This window comes from Sorex fumeus, unplaced genomic scaffold (assembly GCF_029834395.1).
Source record: "Sorex fumeus unplaced genomic scaffold, SorFum_2.1 ptg000013l, whole genome shotgun sequence".
Lineage (NCBI taxonomy): Eukaryota > Metazoa > Chordata > Mammalia > Eulipotyphla > Soricidae > Sorex > Sorex fumeus.
In genome coordinates this window covers 33,228,347-33,245,837 of record NW_026606070.1, presented here as the reverse complement: position 1 = coordinate 33,245,837, position 17,491 = coordinate 33,228,347, and the positions used below count along the sequence as shown (strand labels likewise).

Sequence of the window (17,491 nt, the reverse complement as noted above, 5' to 3'; positions counted from 1 at the left end):
GATAGAAAACCTAGCACCTGTTGCTAAGGAAGGTCTCTTCCATGAGCCATAATGAGAGGCTGATTTCATGAAACAGGAAAATATCTTTTAGTTTCTTTCTCTGCTAGTGTTGTTATGATTTTTTTTGAGGGGGTCCCACCTGGCAATGCACAGTGGTTACTCCTGGCACGTGCACTCAGGAATTACTCTTGGCAGTGCTCAGGTGACCATATAGGATGCTGGAAATCGAACCCGGGTCGGCCATGCATGTGCAAGGTAAACTCCCTACCTGCTGTATGATATTGAGTGAATGAGAACTGCGAAAAGCAGGATCCAAGTGCTCTTTTCTTTTAGAGAGTATCCAACTGAGTGAAGCTAGTCAGCAGGAGAGGGAGAAATACAGGATTCTTTCTCTCATATGTAGGGTTATAAAGAAATGTAAGGTAAAGGTAAAGGTAAAGGCCCTCCCGTTGATCGTCGATTTGCTCGAGCGGGCCCAGTAACGTCTCCATTGGAGCCTTTGTTGTTACTGTGTCTGGCATACCAAATACTCTCGGCAGCTTGCCAGGCTCTCCGAGAGGGGCGGAGGAATCGAACTCGGGTCGGCCATGTTGGCCGCTTGTAAAGCGAATGCCCTACCGCTGTGCTATCACTCCAGCCCAATGTAGTAATGTAGTAATTTACTACAAAGAAATGTAGTAAATTACTACATTAATTTGTAGTAATTTGTAGTAAATTACTACTTTGTAATTTACTACAAAGAAATGTAGTAAGGGAAAAACAAATGACCAAAAGTGACAGATTCTGAGAACTGGTCTACAGAACTGAACTTACCAAAGGGATAGTCTGGGGTGAATGAGAGGGGACCCTGAGACAATGACAGAGGGAGACAGGCACTGATGGATGGCATGATATTGGAACTAATATTATACACATGAATTCCTAGCATGAACAATATTGTAAATCACAGTGTTTCAAAATTTTTCAAAATTCTCATTTCTAAATATTCCTAAGGGTGATGTGCTTGAATAAATTTAATCTTTTCCCATTTTTGATCCTGAAAACAATAAAACTACCATAAAGTTTTATTATTGGTGAAAGTTAGCATGATTTAGCTTTGTATATATTGGTATAGCATTTATGCACATGATAATATTTAACAGTTATCAAAATGAATCAGTTCAGTGCTTTTGGTGATGAATTACCCTGGTTTTGCCTTTTGGCTATACCCCAAATTGATATCCAAAATATGAAATATATACTTCAACTGGAGTTTTCATGCAAAGAGTACAATTAACAGAAAAAAAAATGGACAGCATATAGAAAACCTCCAAGATAACTGACAAATTTGATTCTTCCTACCCAAAGGAAGAACACTGAGGATTAAGTGATTTATTGCTCAAGGTCAACCATTTTATTTTTAAATAAATCAAATCTACTCATGACCAAGGTCCATAGTAGATATCTTTATAATAATTCACATTTATCTTCTTTTCTAAATGTTACCTTGGGTCTATCCTCCTCCAATGGATGTTAGGAGAGTAGTTGCTTAGGGAGTGACACCCACACATTTCATTTCCTCAACGCAAAATGCAGCAGAGCAAAAACACCAAATGTTCCAATTCCTGTCTTTCTTAATGGTTCGATAAGGGGTTGATCTCCTTAAGAGAATAAGCTTCTTAGAGAGTGTTGGATAAATAGATCAGATAAGAGCACGTCTCAATTTTATTCATGCTCTTTGTGCTTCAGACCTATCTATAACGTATAGGTCAAGGGGACTTTGAATCTTCAGTTATTTCAAGATATATCAAACAGCTCAGAATCTTGTAGCTATAATATTTCTCTCTCCCTATCCTCTTTCTCCGTTTCCCATTTATCCTGTCCCTCACTCCTTCCAAGATTTGAAGAACATCAACATTTTCACATTTTGATAGTGTCTTCTCATCTTGGGTGAGAAGGTTTTATAGGTGTCAAAGCCAAGATGCATGGTGCTACATTTACTGAGATTTTGGAAATATTTGAAACTGGTTATGTTGCAGTTAAAATCTACAGAAAGAATTAGTCCTTAGAGCTGTATCACCACCCTCTCATGATCTGTGCCAACTAGACCTTCCCTATTTTCATTTTAGTTAATTCTTGCATTCACTGGGAACGTCTTTTGTATGAGCTTTCCAGGCATTAGTACATAGCCTTGGCTTACAAAACTCAAAAGAAGATGATCTTCCCAGTAACAGAAGGGATAGTTAATCAACTTTCACTTCTATTTTCAATTTTACGTTTTGAGACTTAGCATAGAGAAGTGATTTAGTGTGCTCCTATCATGAACTGGCACCTAGAACCACCTGGAAACTTATTTTTGTTTAAGACCCGGATTAATTTTGAGTGGTTGTGTGTGTGTGTTGTGTGTGTGTATGTATGTGTGTGTATGTGTGTGTTTGTGGGGTTCTGGTTCAGGATATTTTGATGCATGCTAAAATGTGGCAGGCATAATTATAAAGCACCTTGAAATGACTTTATGTAAGAATGGTTTTCTCTTTTAAGACAAGTGAGCTCATATGTATATTTCAAGTTGTTTGTTGACTGGTTATGATCTCAGAAATTTTAAAATACTAACTGGGCCCAAGGGAATTCATTATGTCTATTTACCTTTGGAAATCTGCCCTGCTTTAAACTTTTCATGAGCATTCACTAAGGGAAACAATTTTGAGAGTCAAGGTCCCCTTTAAAGGACATTGATAGAAAAGAAAAAATGTGGCATTGCAGATTATTTTAAGAATATTTTGTAACCAAGGGGTTTCAGTTGTCAATGTCTTCTAGAAAATGATGCCATCAGTAGAAGTAATATAATTAAAAATTATCTCATGATTATTTTAAAAATTATATATAAATAGTATGTAATATTTGGAAAGGCATGACTTTGGTACTTCTTAAGTTATGAAATCTCTTTCTGACTTTTTGTTTCTGATTCTGACAAATGAATATCCATGCCAAATTATGAATATTAAATTGAGTGTCAACTTTGAAAATTATTTTAGAAACAGGAGAATTTATTGATACAAGTGTGAGAATTTATGATGAAGCAATACTTTGCTTATATTGATTCATTTTGCTCGTTGAGTTTCATTGCCTTCTTCGTTTTTTCATCTAAATTTGTGTGAGCACTCTGGATTTTGGGTTATTAAAAGTGTGAAAGTCATGATGTTCTGCAGTTGGCTCTTGATTCTATTTTATTTTTAACAACTCTTTATTTATAAATCAGTTCATTTTCTCTCCCCAGTGTGACTGTTGTTGCAATGACTGGAGTGGCACATGCTTGGGGGGTACTCACATGCTTAATGGTGGTGCTCCCTAAGGGTTGCACATCTGGTGGTGGTGTGCGTTCCCCTAACTGTGGACCACTTCAGTTGTGGTGCTCAATAAATATGCTGACTGGGACTGAAGCCTTGGTCACATTTCTTGCACAGAACTGGTACAGGAGACCAAACTCTATTGCGGCATCAAGAGGTGGACAGAATTTCAGAGAGCAGAGCTGCTGGGACCAGGATTGGTGCTAGTGGGAAGAATTGGGACTTGAACTTACAATCTATCTCATGCTTAGGAAGCAGATACCTCAGCCACTGGGCCATCCCTAGTACCTTGATTTTATTGTTAACTCAGAGATGTAAGATAGAGATCTTAGAAAAATTGTTCAAGTATTTTTCTTTCTTAACTCCTCTCTTGCATATGAAAGTTTTGGTCAATTAACACTAGTAAAAGTATGATTGTAAGTTTTCTTTTAGTAATTTTATCATAATTTTTGCCTGAAAAATATTTTTGTCTGTCCACAATTTTTTAAATGAAAATTTATATGAAAAATTTAATAAAGGGCTTAAGAGATAGTACAGTGAATAGGGTACTTGTCTTGCTTTGACCAACCTGGGTTTGAAGTGTGTCATTGAACACTGCCAGGAGGGCTCCCTGAACACAGAGTCAGTAGTAAGCCTGGAACACTGCTAGTTTGTCCAAAAATATCTGAAAGGAAATAAATAAATAAATATTACTTAATTAAAAATTTTTATAAAATGTTTAAGTATATAAAATAGAAACTAACTTAATTTAAAGTTTGAAAGAGAGACTTAGGTTTTATTTTTTATAAAAATACTATTTATTCTCACTACCTTTTAGGACTTTATATGATGGCAGAGAGTCTAAATCTTAAGTATTTTTATGATTTATTTAAATTTTGTTTAAGTGACCACAATAAAATCTTTAAAATGGAATACTTTCTGTGGTCTACAATTTTGCTAATTCTTAGGGAGCAGAGTTCCTATCAGTTTTAGACTATCAGTATGAAATCAGTTCGCATATTAGCAGAAAACCATGGTAAATGAGCTCTTTGTAGAATAAATAAAATCTTAAAATTATGAATGATCTTGAAAAATCCTAGAAATGCTTCACACTAATTTGTTCTTTAGAGCTTTTGTCTGCTATTTTACTGAATTTACTCCTGGGAACAGTTGAGAGTATTGCCATGCTTGCCAATGGGTTGCCTGGAAGCCTTGCTAGCTAAATGAAAACAAATTTACTGAAGCCAAGTGTGACAAAGCTGTTAGTGTGAGTTGCAGTTTCATAAATTAAGCATAGTTCAGAAATAATTATGATTCAATCAGGTATAGTTCACATTTCAATACTGTGCATATAAATTCTCAATACTTATTAAATGCCATGGTTGAGATAATATTTTTCTATGTAATAACAATTTCAACCTTACTAGCACATTGTGTGATATATGCATTATTCTAAGGGACTTCTATATATTAACTCATTTAACCCTTGCAATGTTAGCTGTCAAGAGGATGTGCAGGAATTGATAGCAACATCTACTCAGAATCTGTTCTCTTATTCACTGGACTGCTTATTGGTCTTTGAGTACAATACACACACACACACACACACACACACACACACACCAAAAACAAAAACAGAAAAAAAGTTTTCTTCAAAATTCTTTGTTATCTGGAAAAACAGATTGCTTTTAGTAATAAAGATAGCACGGTGTGATTACAAGCTGAAATTTACTACCTCTGTTTTCTTAGATATAGATCCTTTACTCCTGTCTTTAATGAAAAGAAAGTCAGGCTAGGCCATGAAAGGGGTAACAAGGTATTTTTGTTTCTTTTCCATATTAGTTCATTTCTGTAAAAATGCAGTGATTGGCAATCACCTGATGATCATATCCTTTCGGCAAGCACTAGATAGACACGTGGAAAGAAATTTAATATGACTGAAGAATGAAGCTACCTGCAGTACATATGTCAGGTACAGACTGAGTCATGCTCAGGACTGTCATAGGCGCAGAGCTGGGGATGCTTACAGTAACTTCTCTATGGATCCTTTCCAATGCCTCAACTCCACAGTTAGACTAAAACTGTATAGTAGATGAATAGACCCTGTGTGAAGAGTGTATATTATGGTTAACCTGTCCTCCAGAAAGAATGCAGTATTTGCAAAGGTGCACAGTATAGACTGTGTTTTGCAATCTCCTTTGTAAGTCATCTGGGTACTAATTAAATTCCACATTCATTGGACTCCATTTGCCATCCTTGAATGAGATCTTCAGGGAGGGCCTCGGGAGATTATGATGAATTATGATGAATTCCCCAGGGAATTTTTTATCATGGGATCTTGGGAAAGACCAGACAAAGGGAACAGTTTGCTCATGAATGTAGTTGAAATGAATTTTAAAGAATGATTAAGGATAAGATTATATGTAACATTATTTTATGCCATGCTAGTCCTTTGTGATTGGTTTCTATTTCTATCCCACTTAATTCTGGTTACTTCTCAGTTATCAATAGATACTCTGAACTGAGCATTTATTTACTTAGGGACAAGCTTTCTTTAATTTAAAAGAAAATGTTAGACCTTAGTCCAATTTTTCAGGGTTTCCAATCTTGTGTTATTTATAACCTGAGAAACAGGCAAAGAAGAGAATAGGGAATAAAGTAATGTTGTTTATCTGCAGTCTGCACCATGGCTCTTCTTGGTGTCTCATTTTATTCATTAGCAAGCTGAGGCTGAGAGGTTAATTACATAGGTTACAATAGCTAATAAGTGATGCAACCGACATTCAAGCCTAGATCCATAGGGCAAATGATCGCCTCTCTTTTAAAGTTTCAGAAATAACATCACATTGTGCTGATTTAAATCTTAAATAAAAAGGTTTGTAATAAAGTTTATTGATGTGCATGGCATGAAATGTTTAAAAATTATTTTGCACTTTATCCATTGATTTACTGATGAAGCTCTGCATCCTACATCCTGTTTTGGGGGAGATTCCTGGATATGTTAGGCACCACTTTAGCAACTCAAGCTGTCATTACTAATTATAGGTTAAGATGCTCTTCATATACACAGAAGTGAAAGCCAGGGTTTTAAAATTACTTCAGAGGTAGGCTTTTAAAAATATGTTGTAAAGATAGTGAGAATTATTTTTTTTTACCAACATTTATTGATTAAGTTCCCTGTGAACAATATCTTAGAGAAAAAGTTCCAAAGAACAGAAGTTTGATAGAGTTAGAACCATTGTTTTAATAATGCTCTCTGGCCAAGTAGTAAACTGATAACACTGATACTTAGGTTATTTTCTTTTTAACTATAATAGAAACTATTTATTATAAATTGAATATCCAGCAACACATTGATATGCTTGGAGCCTGATATATTCTTCTTACTAAAAGTGACTTTATTTTTTTTTAACTTCTGGAATTTTCTGTATCTGTTGGTTAAATTTTCTTTTTCTTTCTTTTTTCCTTTTCTTTTATTGAATCACAGTGAGGTACACAGTTACAAAGTTATTCATGACTGGGTTTCAGTCATATAATGTTCCAACACCCCTCCCTTCATCAGTGTAAATTTCCCACCACCAGTGTCCTCAGCTTCCCTCCTGCCCCTCTTCCACACTGCCACCCCCTTCCCCCCCACACACACACACTCACACCAGCTCCCACCCCAGCCTGTTTCTGTGGCAGGCACTTTTCTTCTTTCCTTTTGGGCATTATGGTTTGCAATGTAGATACTGAAAAGTTGTCATGTATATCCTTTTACCTACTTCCAACACTCAGTTCTTGTCCAGAGTGATCATTTTTAGCAATTATTGTCATACTGGTTCTTTCTTCTCTATTCTGCCTTTTGCCCACCGCCTCCTCCCCACACCCACAAAAGTGAAGTTCTGCTTGTATTTGTTTTCTGCTTATATTTATTTTAGATGCATACTGAGTTTTTTTTTTTTTTTAGCAGTGCCCGGAATTGAACCTAGGGCCTCACATACTCAGTAAGTACTGCTGAGTCACATCCTTAGCGCTAATGCATATAATTTTTAAATGCCTGATAGATTTTTTATAAAATTACTTATGATTCAACTTATTTTCTGTAAATGGAGTGATAAAATGATGCTGCATCACTGTAATCTCATGGATCATTTAAGGACAATGTTTAGTGAACAAGTGTGCTAGAAAGAATGGATTATTAAAAATGCTGATTCACTGAATAATTAGAAATTAGTCGTACACTCATGCAGTTGACCAGAGAGTCACACCTCTACTGGTCCTAGACCAAATCTTCAAATGTTGCTATTAATGATTTTTTTTTCATTTAGATCCATGAAATCTGGGTACACTTTTAATCACTTACAAAGGCATACTAATTTCTGATTAATGTGATACTTGGGTGCAGCCAGCCCGGCCGAGCCGGGTTCGATTCCTCCGCCCCTCTCGGAGAGCCTGGCAAGCTACCGAGAGTATCTTGCCCATACGACAAAGCCTGGCAAGCTACCTGTGCCAAACACAGTAACAACAAGTCTCAAAATGGAGACATTACTTGGCCCGCTGGAGCAAATTGATGAACGATGTGAGGACAGTGATACTTTAGAAAAAAAAAATCAATTACTGTGTGATAGACTTAGAATGGAGCTTAGGAAGTGAGCAAACGTAGATAATTTCTCCAAACTACTTTTGTGCCTTGAACACTATTTTTCATGTAGGATTGCAGTTATACATTTTGCCTATTGTCTCACCTGATGCTGAGCCCTGGAGAACGTGATCTAGGTCTTAAGCATCTTTGTATTCTTAGACCAATGTCATTTCTGGTATATAACCTAATTTTTTTCCAGACAAGGCCATAGGCTTCTTGACCTAGATGCATTTTGAAAATTGTTAGCCTACAGTTGTACCATATAAGAATGTCTGAATTCCAACCTAACGTAACAATTAAATGCAATTACCTTGATAAAACAGGATAAAAATAAATAAACAGGCAATCTAGACTTTGTTCATTTGCTAGCTAATTTGTCACTTACTGAATGACTTTAACTGGGCATCTACAGAGTACCAGCTAATCTGCACTCAAAGATCAATCAGCTAAAATCAGAAACTATGGAGTTTTAAACATTTGGTTTAAATTACCTTTACCTCCTTACTACCACATATATTTCAGCAAGCCACCTTTCTAAGTTTGTTTTCTCTTTTCTAAATAATTAGTCTCTGGAAACTAAGAAAAAATTGGAAAACAAGTGATCTTATATCAGCTAGAGATTGTTTTATTAACAAACCACCCCCAAACTTGGTGATATAATCTTTATTGGTGGATTGGCAACTTGGCAACTTGAGTTTAGTTGAGATGTGTCCTGTCTGTTCTGGATTATTTTACCTGGTCCACTCATTATTAGTGGTCAGCTGGCAGTCAGGAGCTAAGGTGATAGTGACTCCTGATCATTCGCTATCTGGTAGAATAGTCTGGACTTGGGTCACATGGCCTCAGGATTCTCAAGAGCAGGAAGAGTGTAAGCCCCCTGAGGAAACACATGCTAAGCCTCTGCTTGTGTGATATTTACTAATGTGAAATTAGCCCAAACAAGGCAGGTGGTCAGACCTAGATGTCATGGCTTTAGAGAGTCCAGCACCCAAAGGGTGAAGAGTAGTGCAGACCTACCATGGAAAGAATTTGTGCCTATCTTTGTCATCTGATTGACAAAGATACCTGGCTGTTTACTCTTAATAAGACTATATGTTAAGTGATCAATATGCCATTAGTTTAATCCTCAGAATGATTTTTTGACTTGTTGGTATTCCCATTTATAATGTGAGAAGACTGGAGAGCAGATATTTATATGCATCAGGCCCACATTTTGTTTTGTTTCGAATAACAAGGGTTCTTTTTAAGGGCAGTCTTTTGTTATGATGATCAGATGTTCTGCCCATGAGGCAGAAAGTTTGTGCTTTATTTAATAGAGATTTCAGAAGGTTCAAAGGGAGGTTCCAAAGAGTGGTTTTACATTCCCATTTATATACTGAGTGATCTGGACCTCTATCTGTTGACAGAGAAAAACATGATACTATTCTTACTACTTTTCTTAAAACTTTCCAGAAACTAACGGGGAGTATTTCAGTGATTCTTTTATTTATTTTGCTAGACCTCCTACACCATCTGGATTCCACTGCATTTTGGACATGACTGAGCCTCTTCGATGGGCCAGATATCACTGGCAGCGGCTGATTGGTGGTAGAAACCGTGACGACAATGAGAGGCCCTACAACTATTCGTCTCTGTTTACCTGTGGGTGCAAGTCCTCACAGACCCCCAGACCAGCAGGAAAGCACCGGGTTGTTGTCCCTTGGCCCTTCAAGGAGGAGTATGAAAAGTTCTCTGGAGCCTACGTGAACAACCGAATCCGAACAACCAAGTACACGCTACTCAATTTTGTGCCAAGAAATTTATTTGAACAGTTTCACAGGTACTTTCTTTAATTTTTGACATGTGTCTTGAAGTGTGATCGTTCTAGTTGACTGAACATTTTTTAAAATAATTTTATTTTCATGAGGCTGTTCACATTAATTGATTACATTCAATATTTCACCACCTTCCCACTACCATTATTTCAAATTTTCCCACCACCATTCAAGTCTGCCTGCCAGGGGCAGGTGCTAGATCATTTATTTTCTATTGCTTATTATGAATATCATAAGAGGTCGCGCAGCTGCTTTTGCAGCTGAGTGCTTCTGGAATTCTAAAATTGTAAATGGTTGATTCCAGAGACATCTCTGTAGGGAGCTAATCCATTTTGAGATTCATCAGGGAGTCTCTGGATCAAGGCCATTGATGCACTGGGATGACGCCCAGAGGCAGATCTGGGGCATGACAGTCAGGACCCCAAGCAGGTGAGGAGACAGGAAGGGACAGCCTGTCTGCGCTGCCGCCATATGACTTGGAGTCATAGTCCCAGAACCCGAGTACCTGCGTTTTTCTTCTGGAAGCTTGTGTCCACCGGGATTTCATCTGGAGTGGGCAGAGAGAGGACACCCGCTCCATCTGAGGTGCCCCAGTGGAATTGGCTCAGTACAGGATCCAGAGAGATCTCCGGCAAGCTGCTGTCTTCCAGGATTTACTGCAGAGTCCCTGGATCAAGGCCGTTGATGCGCTGAGATGGTGCCCTGAGGCTGATTGTGGGCATGACAGTCAGGACACTAAGCGGGCGGGGAGATAAGAAGGGCTGGCCCATCTCTGCTGCTGCCATGTGGCCTGATGAGTGAACATTTTACACATTTTCTTCATATTGTGTTCCCTAGGCCTAAGCTTTGAGAATTTAGTTTTGACAATTCTAGTAGTGTCTATAGTGGAATGAAGACCACTCCACTTCCAATCACATGGCCCTTCACTATTGGTTATATGCTCTCTCTGTACTCACGAACAAAAGAGAGCATGCTCCTCATCAGTTAGGAAACTAATGTTCTTATTCCATGGTTTATCCAATGTTATTCCAGGGAACAGAGGAAGGCATATCTTCTTGAATCTTCTCAATTTGGATTTTGTGTTTGTTTTTTTTTTTCTCATTAAACTGTGCTGCATTTAAATCTTACCTTTCTCTTACCTGGCACTGTGGGGAACTTGTGCTCTAATGCAAAGGCGGATGTTATTGAGCGAAACAATGACATTAACTTGAAGTCAAATCACGAAAAGACATTGTGTATGTGGAGAGCTTCTCTTCAAGTAGAAGAGAAGTCTTGAGAAAAGAAATAGGACAGCTCTCTAGTAGGGGAGATGTGCTTGCATTTCATTATGGCAAGTAGTTAAGCTCTTCAAGGTTGGAGTTTCGGCAAAGTAGACTACAGATTACAGATGGAAGGTAAGTGAAAACAGAAAGGAGGTAGCACTGAGGATTTGCTTGAGGCCTGGGAAGTTGTTAATCCTGATGAACATAACTAGTGATAAACTACCTTCAGAGAGAACTTTTTTTTTTATTTGCTTGAAACTTTATTTACAACGTTGTTCATAACAGTTGTTTTGTTTTGGATATTCAATGTTCCAATCCCAATCCCATTACCAGTGTGACCCTCCCAACATCAATATCCCCAGTCCCCTCCCACACAACTCTGCCCCTTTAGCAGGTGCAAAATAAGTAACTTTTTTTTAAAAATTTTTATTAGTGAAACACCATGAGGTACAGTTGTAAACTTACAAATTTTTGTGCTGGGTTTCAGTTATACAATGATCAAGTACCCATCCCTTCAGATTTTACCCCAACACTTAGATCTGCTGAAAAGGCAATAGTAGACAATTTGTTTTCTTTTTTTTTATTTTGTAAATCTTTTTTTTTAATTTATTATTTATTTATTTATTTATTTTTTATTTTTAGTGAAACACCATGAGGTACAGTTGTAGATTTACAATTTTTTGTGCTTGGGTTTCGATTATACAATGATCAAATACCCATCCCTCCACCAGTGCCCCATTTTCCACCACCATGGATAATATCCCTCCCACCCCCATCCCTCCCATCTCACCCTGCCTCTGTGGCAGGGCAATCCCTTGTGTTCTCTCTCTCCTTTTGAGTGTTGTGGTCTGCAAAAGAGGCTTTGAGTGGCAAACATGTTCAGTCCATAGTCTACTTTCAACATGCATCTCCCCTCCTGGGAGGATCCTCCAAACACCATTTATTTGGTGCTCCCTTCTCTATCTGAGCTGCCCTTTCCCCTAGAATGCCTGGCTGGCCTCTAAGCTATGGAGTAATCCTCCTGGTGTTGATCTCAGCTATTCTTGAGTATTAATCTCATATTTTGTTTCTTTATATTCCCCAGATGAATGCAATCTTTCTATGTCTATCCCCAGAGAGAACTTTTAAGTAAGGTGCTTTATATACCTTGAGAAGTTGTGTGAACACTTGAATTTAGGCTTTTTCATTAAGAATGAAAAAAGAGGATAATTTATTACAGGAATCAGGGATTAAGTGTGGGGATAAAGTGAAAAAGTTGACGTGAACATGATGAGCTGCAAAGGAGAGGAGGATTAACTGAAAAACATAAAGACAGAAATAGAAAGAAATCTGATCGGAAAAATATTTTGTTTTTGCAAATGTTGATTGAGTTTGGATGCTAATGTTAGTATAGGGATTATCGGCATTCATTATTTGTTCTTATTCATTCTTATTCACTCTGGATACATTCCAGAGTCAGTGATGGAATAATGGGTACGTCTAAAGCATAATGTGGAGTTCTTCATCGTTGGCTTTAAATCTGAGGGGTGATTGCATCATATGTAGTTTGGAATATAGTACACTTGGTGGGATTAGAATCTGAAATTTGAATAGAGTTCAGGGCCAGTGCTATACAGAGATGGATGCATTTCACATAATAATTGAAGCCAATGAAGTCGCAAAAAAGATTAAGAAAGAAATGTTCAGGGTATAAGGAGTTGTAAGTGAGGAAGGAGAAATGTGGGAGATTACTTTGAGTAATTGGTGGGGAGAGAGATGGGCCATACCCAGTGGAGTCCAGGGACTCTTCCTAGCCCTATGCCCAGGAGTGACTCCTGGCAATTCAGGGAGACCATATGTGCTGGTAAACCAGGGTTAATCAAAGAGTACTTATGCAAGGAAGTGCATTACCTCCTGTGCTAACTTTTTGGCCCCTTAAATTGAGAAGTTTGATGAGTAATGATGAAAATGATGTGGTTAAAAAGTCAAGAGCTAGGCAAAATTGAGATTTTGTTTGTTTTAAGGAAAGGGACCAACTTCCTCTTAAACTTTTTGCCCTTAATAAACTGTAAGAGTCATTTTGAATCTATAAAAAGCAGAAGAATGGAGAAAGTTCGTGAGAAAGTGGTTCCAGGTAGAATATAAGTAGAAACAGAAGCATTGATCTCAAGGGAAACAAATCTTAAAGTTTTTCCTTATTTATTTTTAACCTTATTTTAATCTAATCTTTAGACATACAGATTAACTTGCTTGAAAGTTTGGATTTTGGGACGGGGGTGGATTTTTTTTATTTATTTTAATTTTATTGAATCACTGTGAGATAGTTACAAGCTTTCGTGTTTGGGTTACAATAACACAATGATCAAACATCCATCCCTCCACCAGTGCACATTCCCCACCACCAGTATCCCTGGTATACCCCCCCTTTCCCAACCTCCCCCTGCCTCCATGGCAGACATGATTCCCCATAATCTCTCTCTACTTTTGGGCATTATGGTTTTCAATACAAACACTGAGAGGTTATTATGTCTGGTCCCTTATCTACTTTCTGCGCACATCTCCCATTCCGACTGATTCCTCCAGCCATCTTTTTCTTAGTGCTCCCTTCTCTATTCCAGCTGTTGCCTTCTCTGCGGCGGTGGTTATTAAATCTATTTTGTGCAATATATTGGCTGAGTTTGCCTTTATTTATTTATTTATTTATTGTGGGGCAAAAAGGGGAAGCCACATCTAGTCTTATCTGACTTGGCTTCACACTTACTGGTGCTGGTGGATCATCTGGTGCCAGGGATTGAACTGATGTCCACCACATGTAAGGGAAGCTTCTTAACCCCTGTACTAACTCCCCAATCCCCAATTTTTTGTACATTATAAAAAAAAGGAAATAATCCTTCATATTATGCTTTATATCATCTGTTACACAGCTCAAAACTGGCACTATCTAATAGTAATATTATATATTTAATAAATAATGTTTCTTATTTTTTGAAAGGCTGGAGCGATAGCACAGAGGTAGGGCGTTCGCCTTACAAGCGGCCAACATGGCCGACCCGAGTTCGATTCCTCCGCCCCTCTCAGAGAGCCCGGCAAGCTACCGAGAGTATTTGATATGCCAGACACAGTAACAACAAAGTCTCCAATGGAGACGTTACTGGGCCCGCTCGAGCAAATCGACGATCAACGGGAGGGCCTTTACCTTTTGAAAGGCACACCTTGCACAGCAGGTAGGGCGTTTGCCTTGCAGGTGGCCGGCCCAGGTTTAATTCCTCTGCCCCTCTCGGAGAGCCCAGCAAGCTACCGAGAGTATCCCTCCAGCATAGCAGAGCCTGGTAAGCTCCCCGTGGCGTATTTGATATGCCAAAAACAGTAACAACAAGTCTCACAATGGAGATGTCACTGGTGCCCGCTCGAGCAAATTGATGAACAATGGGAGGACAGTGCTACAGTGCTTCACTGCATACCTTGAGTTAGATGTCTGGGGGATGATTAGGTACTTCATTCAGATTTCTAAGATTTTGTTAGCTCTCCCTTCAACAGCTTAGAGAAATTGTAGAAAAACGCCTGAGATGCATTTTTATTTTTCATTCCAGCTTCCACATAATTTTAACCCAATCTTGTGTGTGCTTGGCTTGCAGAGTCGCCAATTTATATTTCCTGTTTCTAGTTGTTCTGAACTGGGTGCCTTTGGTGGAAGCTTTCCAAAAGGAAATCACAATGCTGCCCCTCATAGTCGTCCTGACGATTATTGCAATCAAAGATGGCTTGGAAGATTACCGAAAATACAAAATTGACAAACGGATTAATAATTTAGTAACTAAAGTTTACAGCCGGTAAGTGTAACAGGATTTTGGTGGGAATACTTGTGTACTGGGTATCACTGAAAAACACATGTAACATGTTACGCCCTTTAGGTGTTGCCAGGGCCCTTATTGTGGGGATTGATATTTTCCCCTAATATTTCCACTATTATGTATTCAATCAGGGAATTTAATTTGAGTCATGGGAAAGCAAAAACTTCTAAGCTTTTGTCAATCCAGGAGTTGATCAAGCAAACGCTTTTATGACTCATGATGTATAAGTGGATTGAAAGACAGAAACTTCAAACAATGAGAAGAAAGGCAAACAGATTTAATCGTAGATGTTATAATTTGGGATTAGAGGGAGGATTAGGCAAACAAGATCAGAACTTTTAAAATAATTAATAAGATAAGAGCAGCTGGTGGAGGAAAGAATTTGTGAGAAATGGAAATTCTTTTTTATGTGCTTTCAAAATTAGAGCCTTTAAAAACTTTACTGTTGCAGCTGCAGAGGGCATTCCTAATAGGAGGTCTTTTCACAAGTCTATTTGCACTGCTGGATGACTGTATTTCTACTGTTTGTGAAATAAAGACTCTGTTACCAAGAATAAAGTCAGTTAAGGTGTTTTGTACTGCTCTGTATATTACATAGAACTCCTGGGTTCTTAATTTCTTTGTTGGAGGCTAATGCTTAATGAACAGTATGATTTTGGAGCACTGTTCCAAGTGAATACCTTCTAAGGTAATCTGTAAGGTGGAAGAACCCAGACGAAATATACTGAACTGGTGGTCCAATGGAATAGACCACGTAAACAGCAGTTCTCACAATTTGCCTGAGTACAGTATATGCCGGCTTAGTTCTGTACCAATATTTATATTTAAGCCCAAAGATAAGCAGCGTGATTAAGAAATAAAGAAAAATATGAGAGTGATATTACTTAATGCAGAATGGCTTAGTACTTTTAGAGTCTGAAGTTAAACTTGTTAAAATAAAAAAAATCATCTATCCCACTTGAAAACATTCTTCTTTCTCTATACATATTTCTCATTTTAAATGTTTTATCTAGGACCTCGGGAGATTTATAGTATAGGAGTTAAGGTACTTGCCTTGCATGTGTCCAATTATGGTTTGATCTCTGGTACCACATGATCTCAGTACTGCTGGTTGTGCCCCCTGAGCACAGAGACAGACGTAGTTCCCTAGTACCACAGGCATGGCTCCAGGCCCTTCCCCTACAAAGAAATCCTTGCACATGTGTACTGATGCAATTTCATAAGCTAGCTAACCCTCAGTTTCCTTATTTATTTATTATTTCCTATTTCCTTATTCCTATTAATATAATAGTTCAGAACATTAAGCATGGCACCTAACCCTCCCTAATGGCTAAGGAACGGTTAGTCATTATGATTATAGTTGTAGGTTAATAACGATTAGCTATTTTGGGTATGTTTGGGGGCCACACCCAGATGTCCTCAGGAGCTATTACTGGTTTGGTGCGGAATAGCTGCTTATAGAGCCCGAGGGAACCATGCCATGCTTGGGACATGCTGCGGATAGAACCAGTGCTTCCTGTTTGCAAAGCATGTGCTCCAGTTCACAGAGCTACCTCTGTGGTCCCTGGTAGCTAGTCATGTTATTGTAACATTTAGTCGATAATTTAGAACTCCTTATAAGTCTAGATATCTTTAATTCACTATATGGAAGACCCGCTTCCCCACCCCCCAACTCCCCCCACCATTGGATGTCCTTTCAGGCACCTTCCAGGTTATTTATAGAGCATTTGCATCAAATTTAAATTTAAAGACAATATGCAATATTCTATTAGGTTAATTCCAAGGAATTTATTTGATGATTGTGGTTCTGAACAGAATCAGATAACTCTTGACGTCTTTTTATAGATATTCAGTGCAATTTGCTTGTGATTACCATTGTAGAAGAAATAATACTTAGATCCTCCTCCCACTTGTTTGTGGAATATTTTATAAAAATATATAGAAATGAAAAGTTAGACTATATGACCATGCTTTGTTCATTGACTATACTAACTTTAATTTCTATGAAATACAAAAGAATCATTGTTGAGAAGAAATTTATTCTCAACAAAATTAAGAAAGTATAAGAGCACTAAATTCTATTAAATTTTGCAAGGCTTTGGAAGATGTGTGCTAATGTTTCTGTTAAGAAAATTTAGTTCATAATTGCCATATGTGATATCTCATGAGGTTTTAATTTTCTTTGGAAATATATTAGGAAATAATAAATGGTTATATTGAAAATAAACAGAGAAACGTTATTACAACCCAATCAAGTTAGTGAACTGTTATGAAAATCTGACTTTCTTAAGATTGCCTTTATAATCACCACCTTTTGTAAAGTGGAAAGGTTTTAAGGATAAAATAAATGTGTTGAAAATAAAATTATTAGACACTATTCAAAATTTTTATACCTGCTGTGTTGTAGGCACTGAGAGATTTAGAAGTTTAAAAAATAGATATGATGATAGCTCTTAGGAGCTAATATTGTTTTTGATCTTTAAAAATAGCTTTATTATTGATCTTAGAAGTTTTAAAATACCAACCAGTAGAAGATTTTAGAATTAAAACTTAAAGCATAAAGTTTCATGATTGTTGTAATGAATGACCTAAGACAATCCTATCTTGAAATTCATTTACTAATATGCTATTCAATCCTGTTTTATTTGGGTGGTCA

General features: G+C 37.6%; 1 protein-coding gene across 1 annotated transcript in view; it reads left to right on the top strand.

The window, feature by feature from the left end:
• ATP10D (ATPase phospholipid transporting 10D (putative)) overlaps positions 1–17,491 on the top strand; it is a 110,298-nt gene that overhangs the window by 19,842 nt on the left and 72,965 nt on the right. Inside the window, exons 2-3 of the mRNA XM_056111437.1 lie at positions 9,428–9,748; positions 14,620–14,814. Coding sequence (XP_055967412.1) covers positions 9,465–9,748; positions 14,620–14,814 — 479 coding nt within the window. The 5' untranslated portion in view covers positions 9,428–9,464. The remainder of the gene's footprint in view (positions 1–9,427; positions 9,749–14,619; positions 14,815–17,491) is intronic.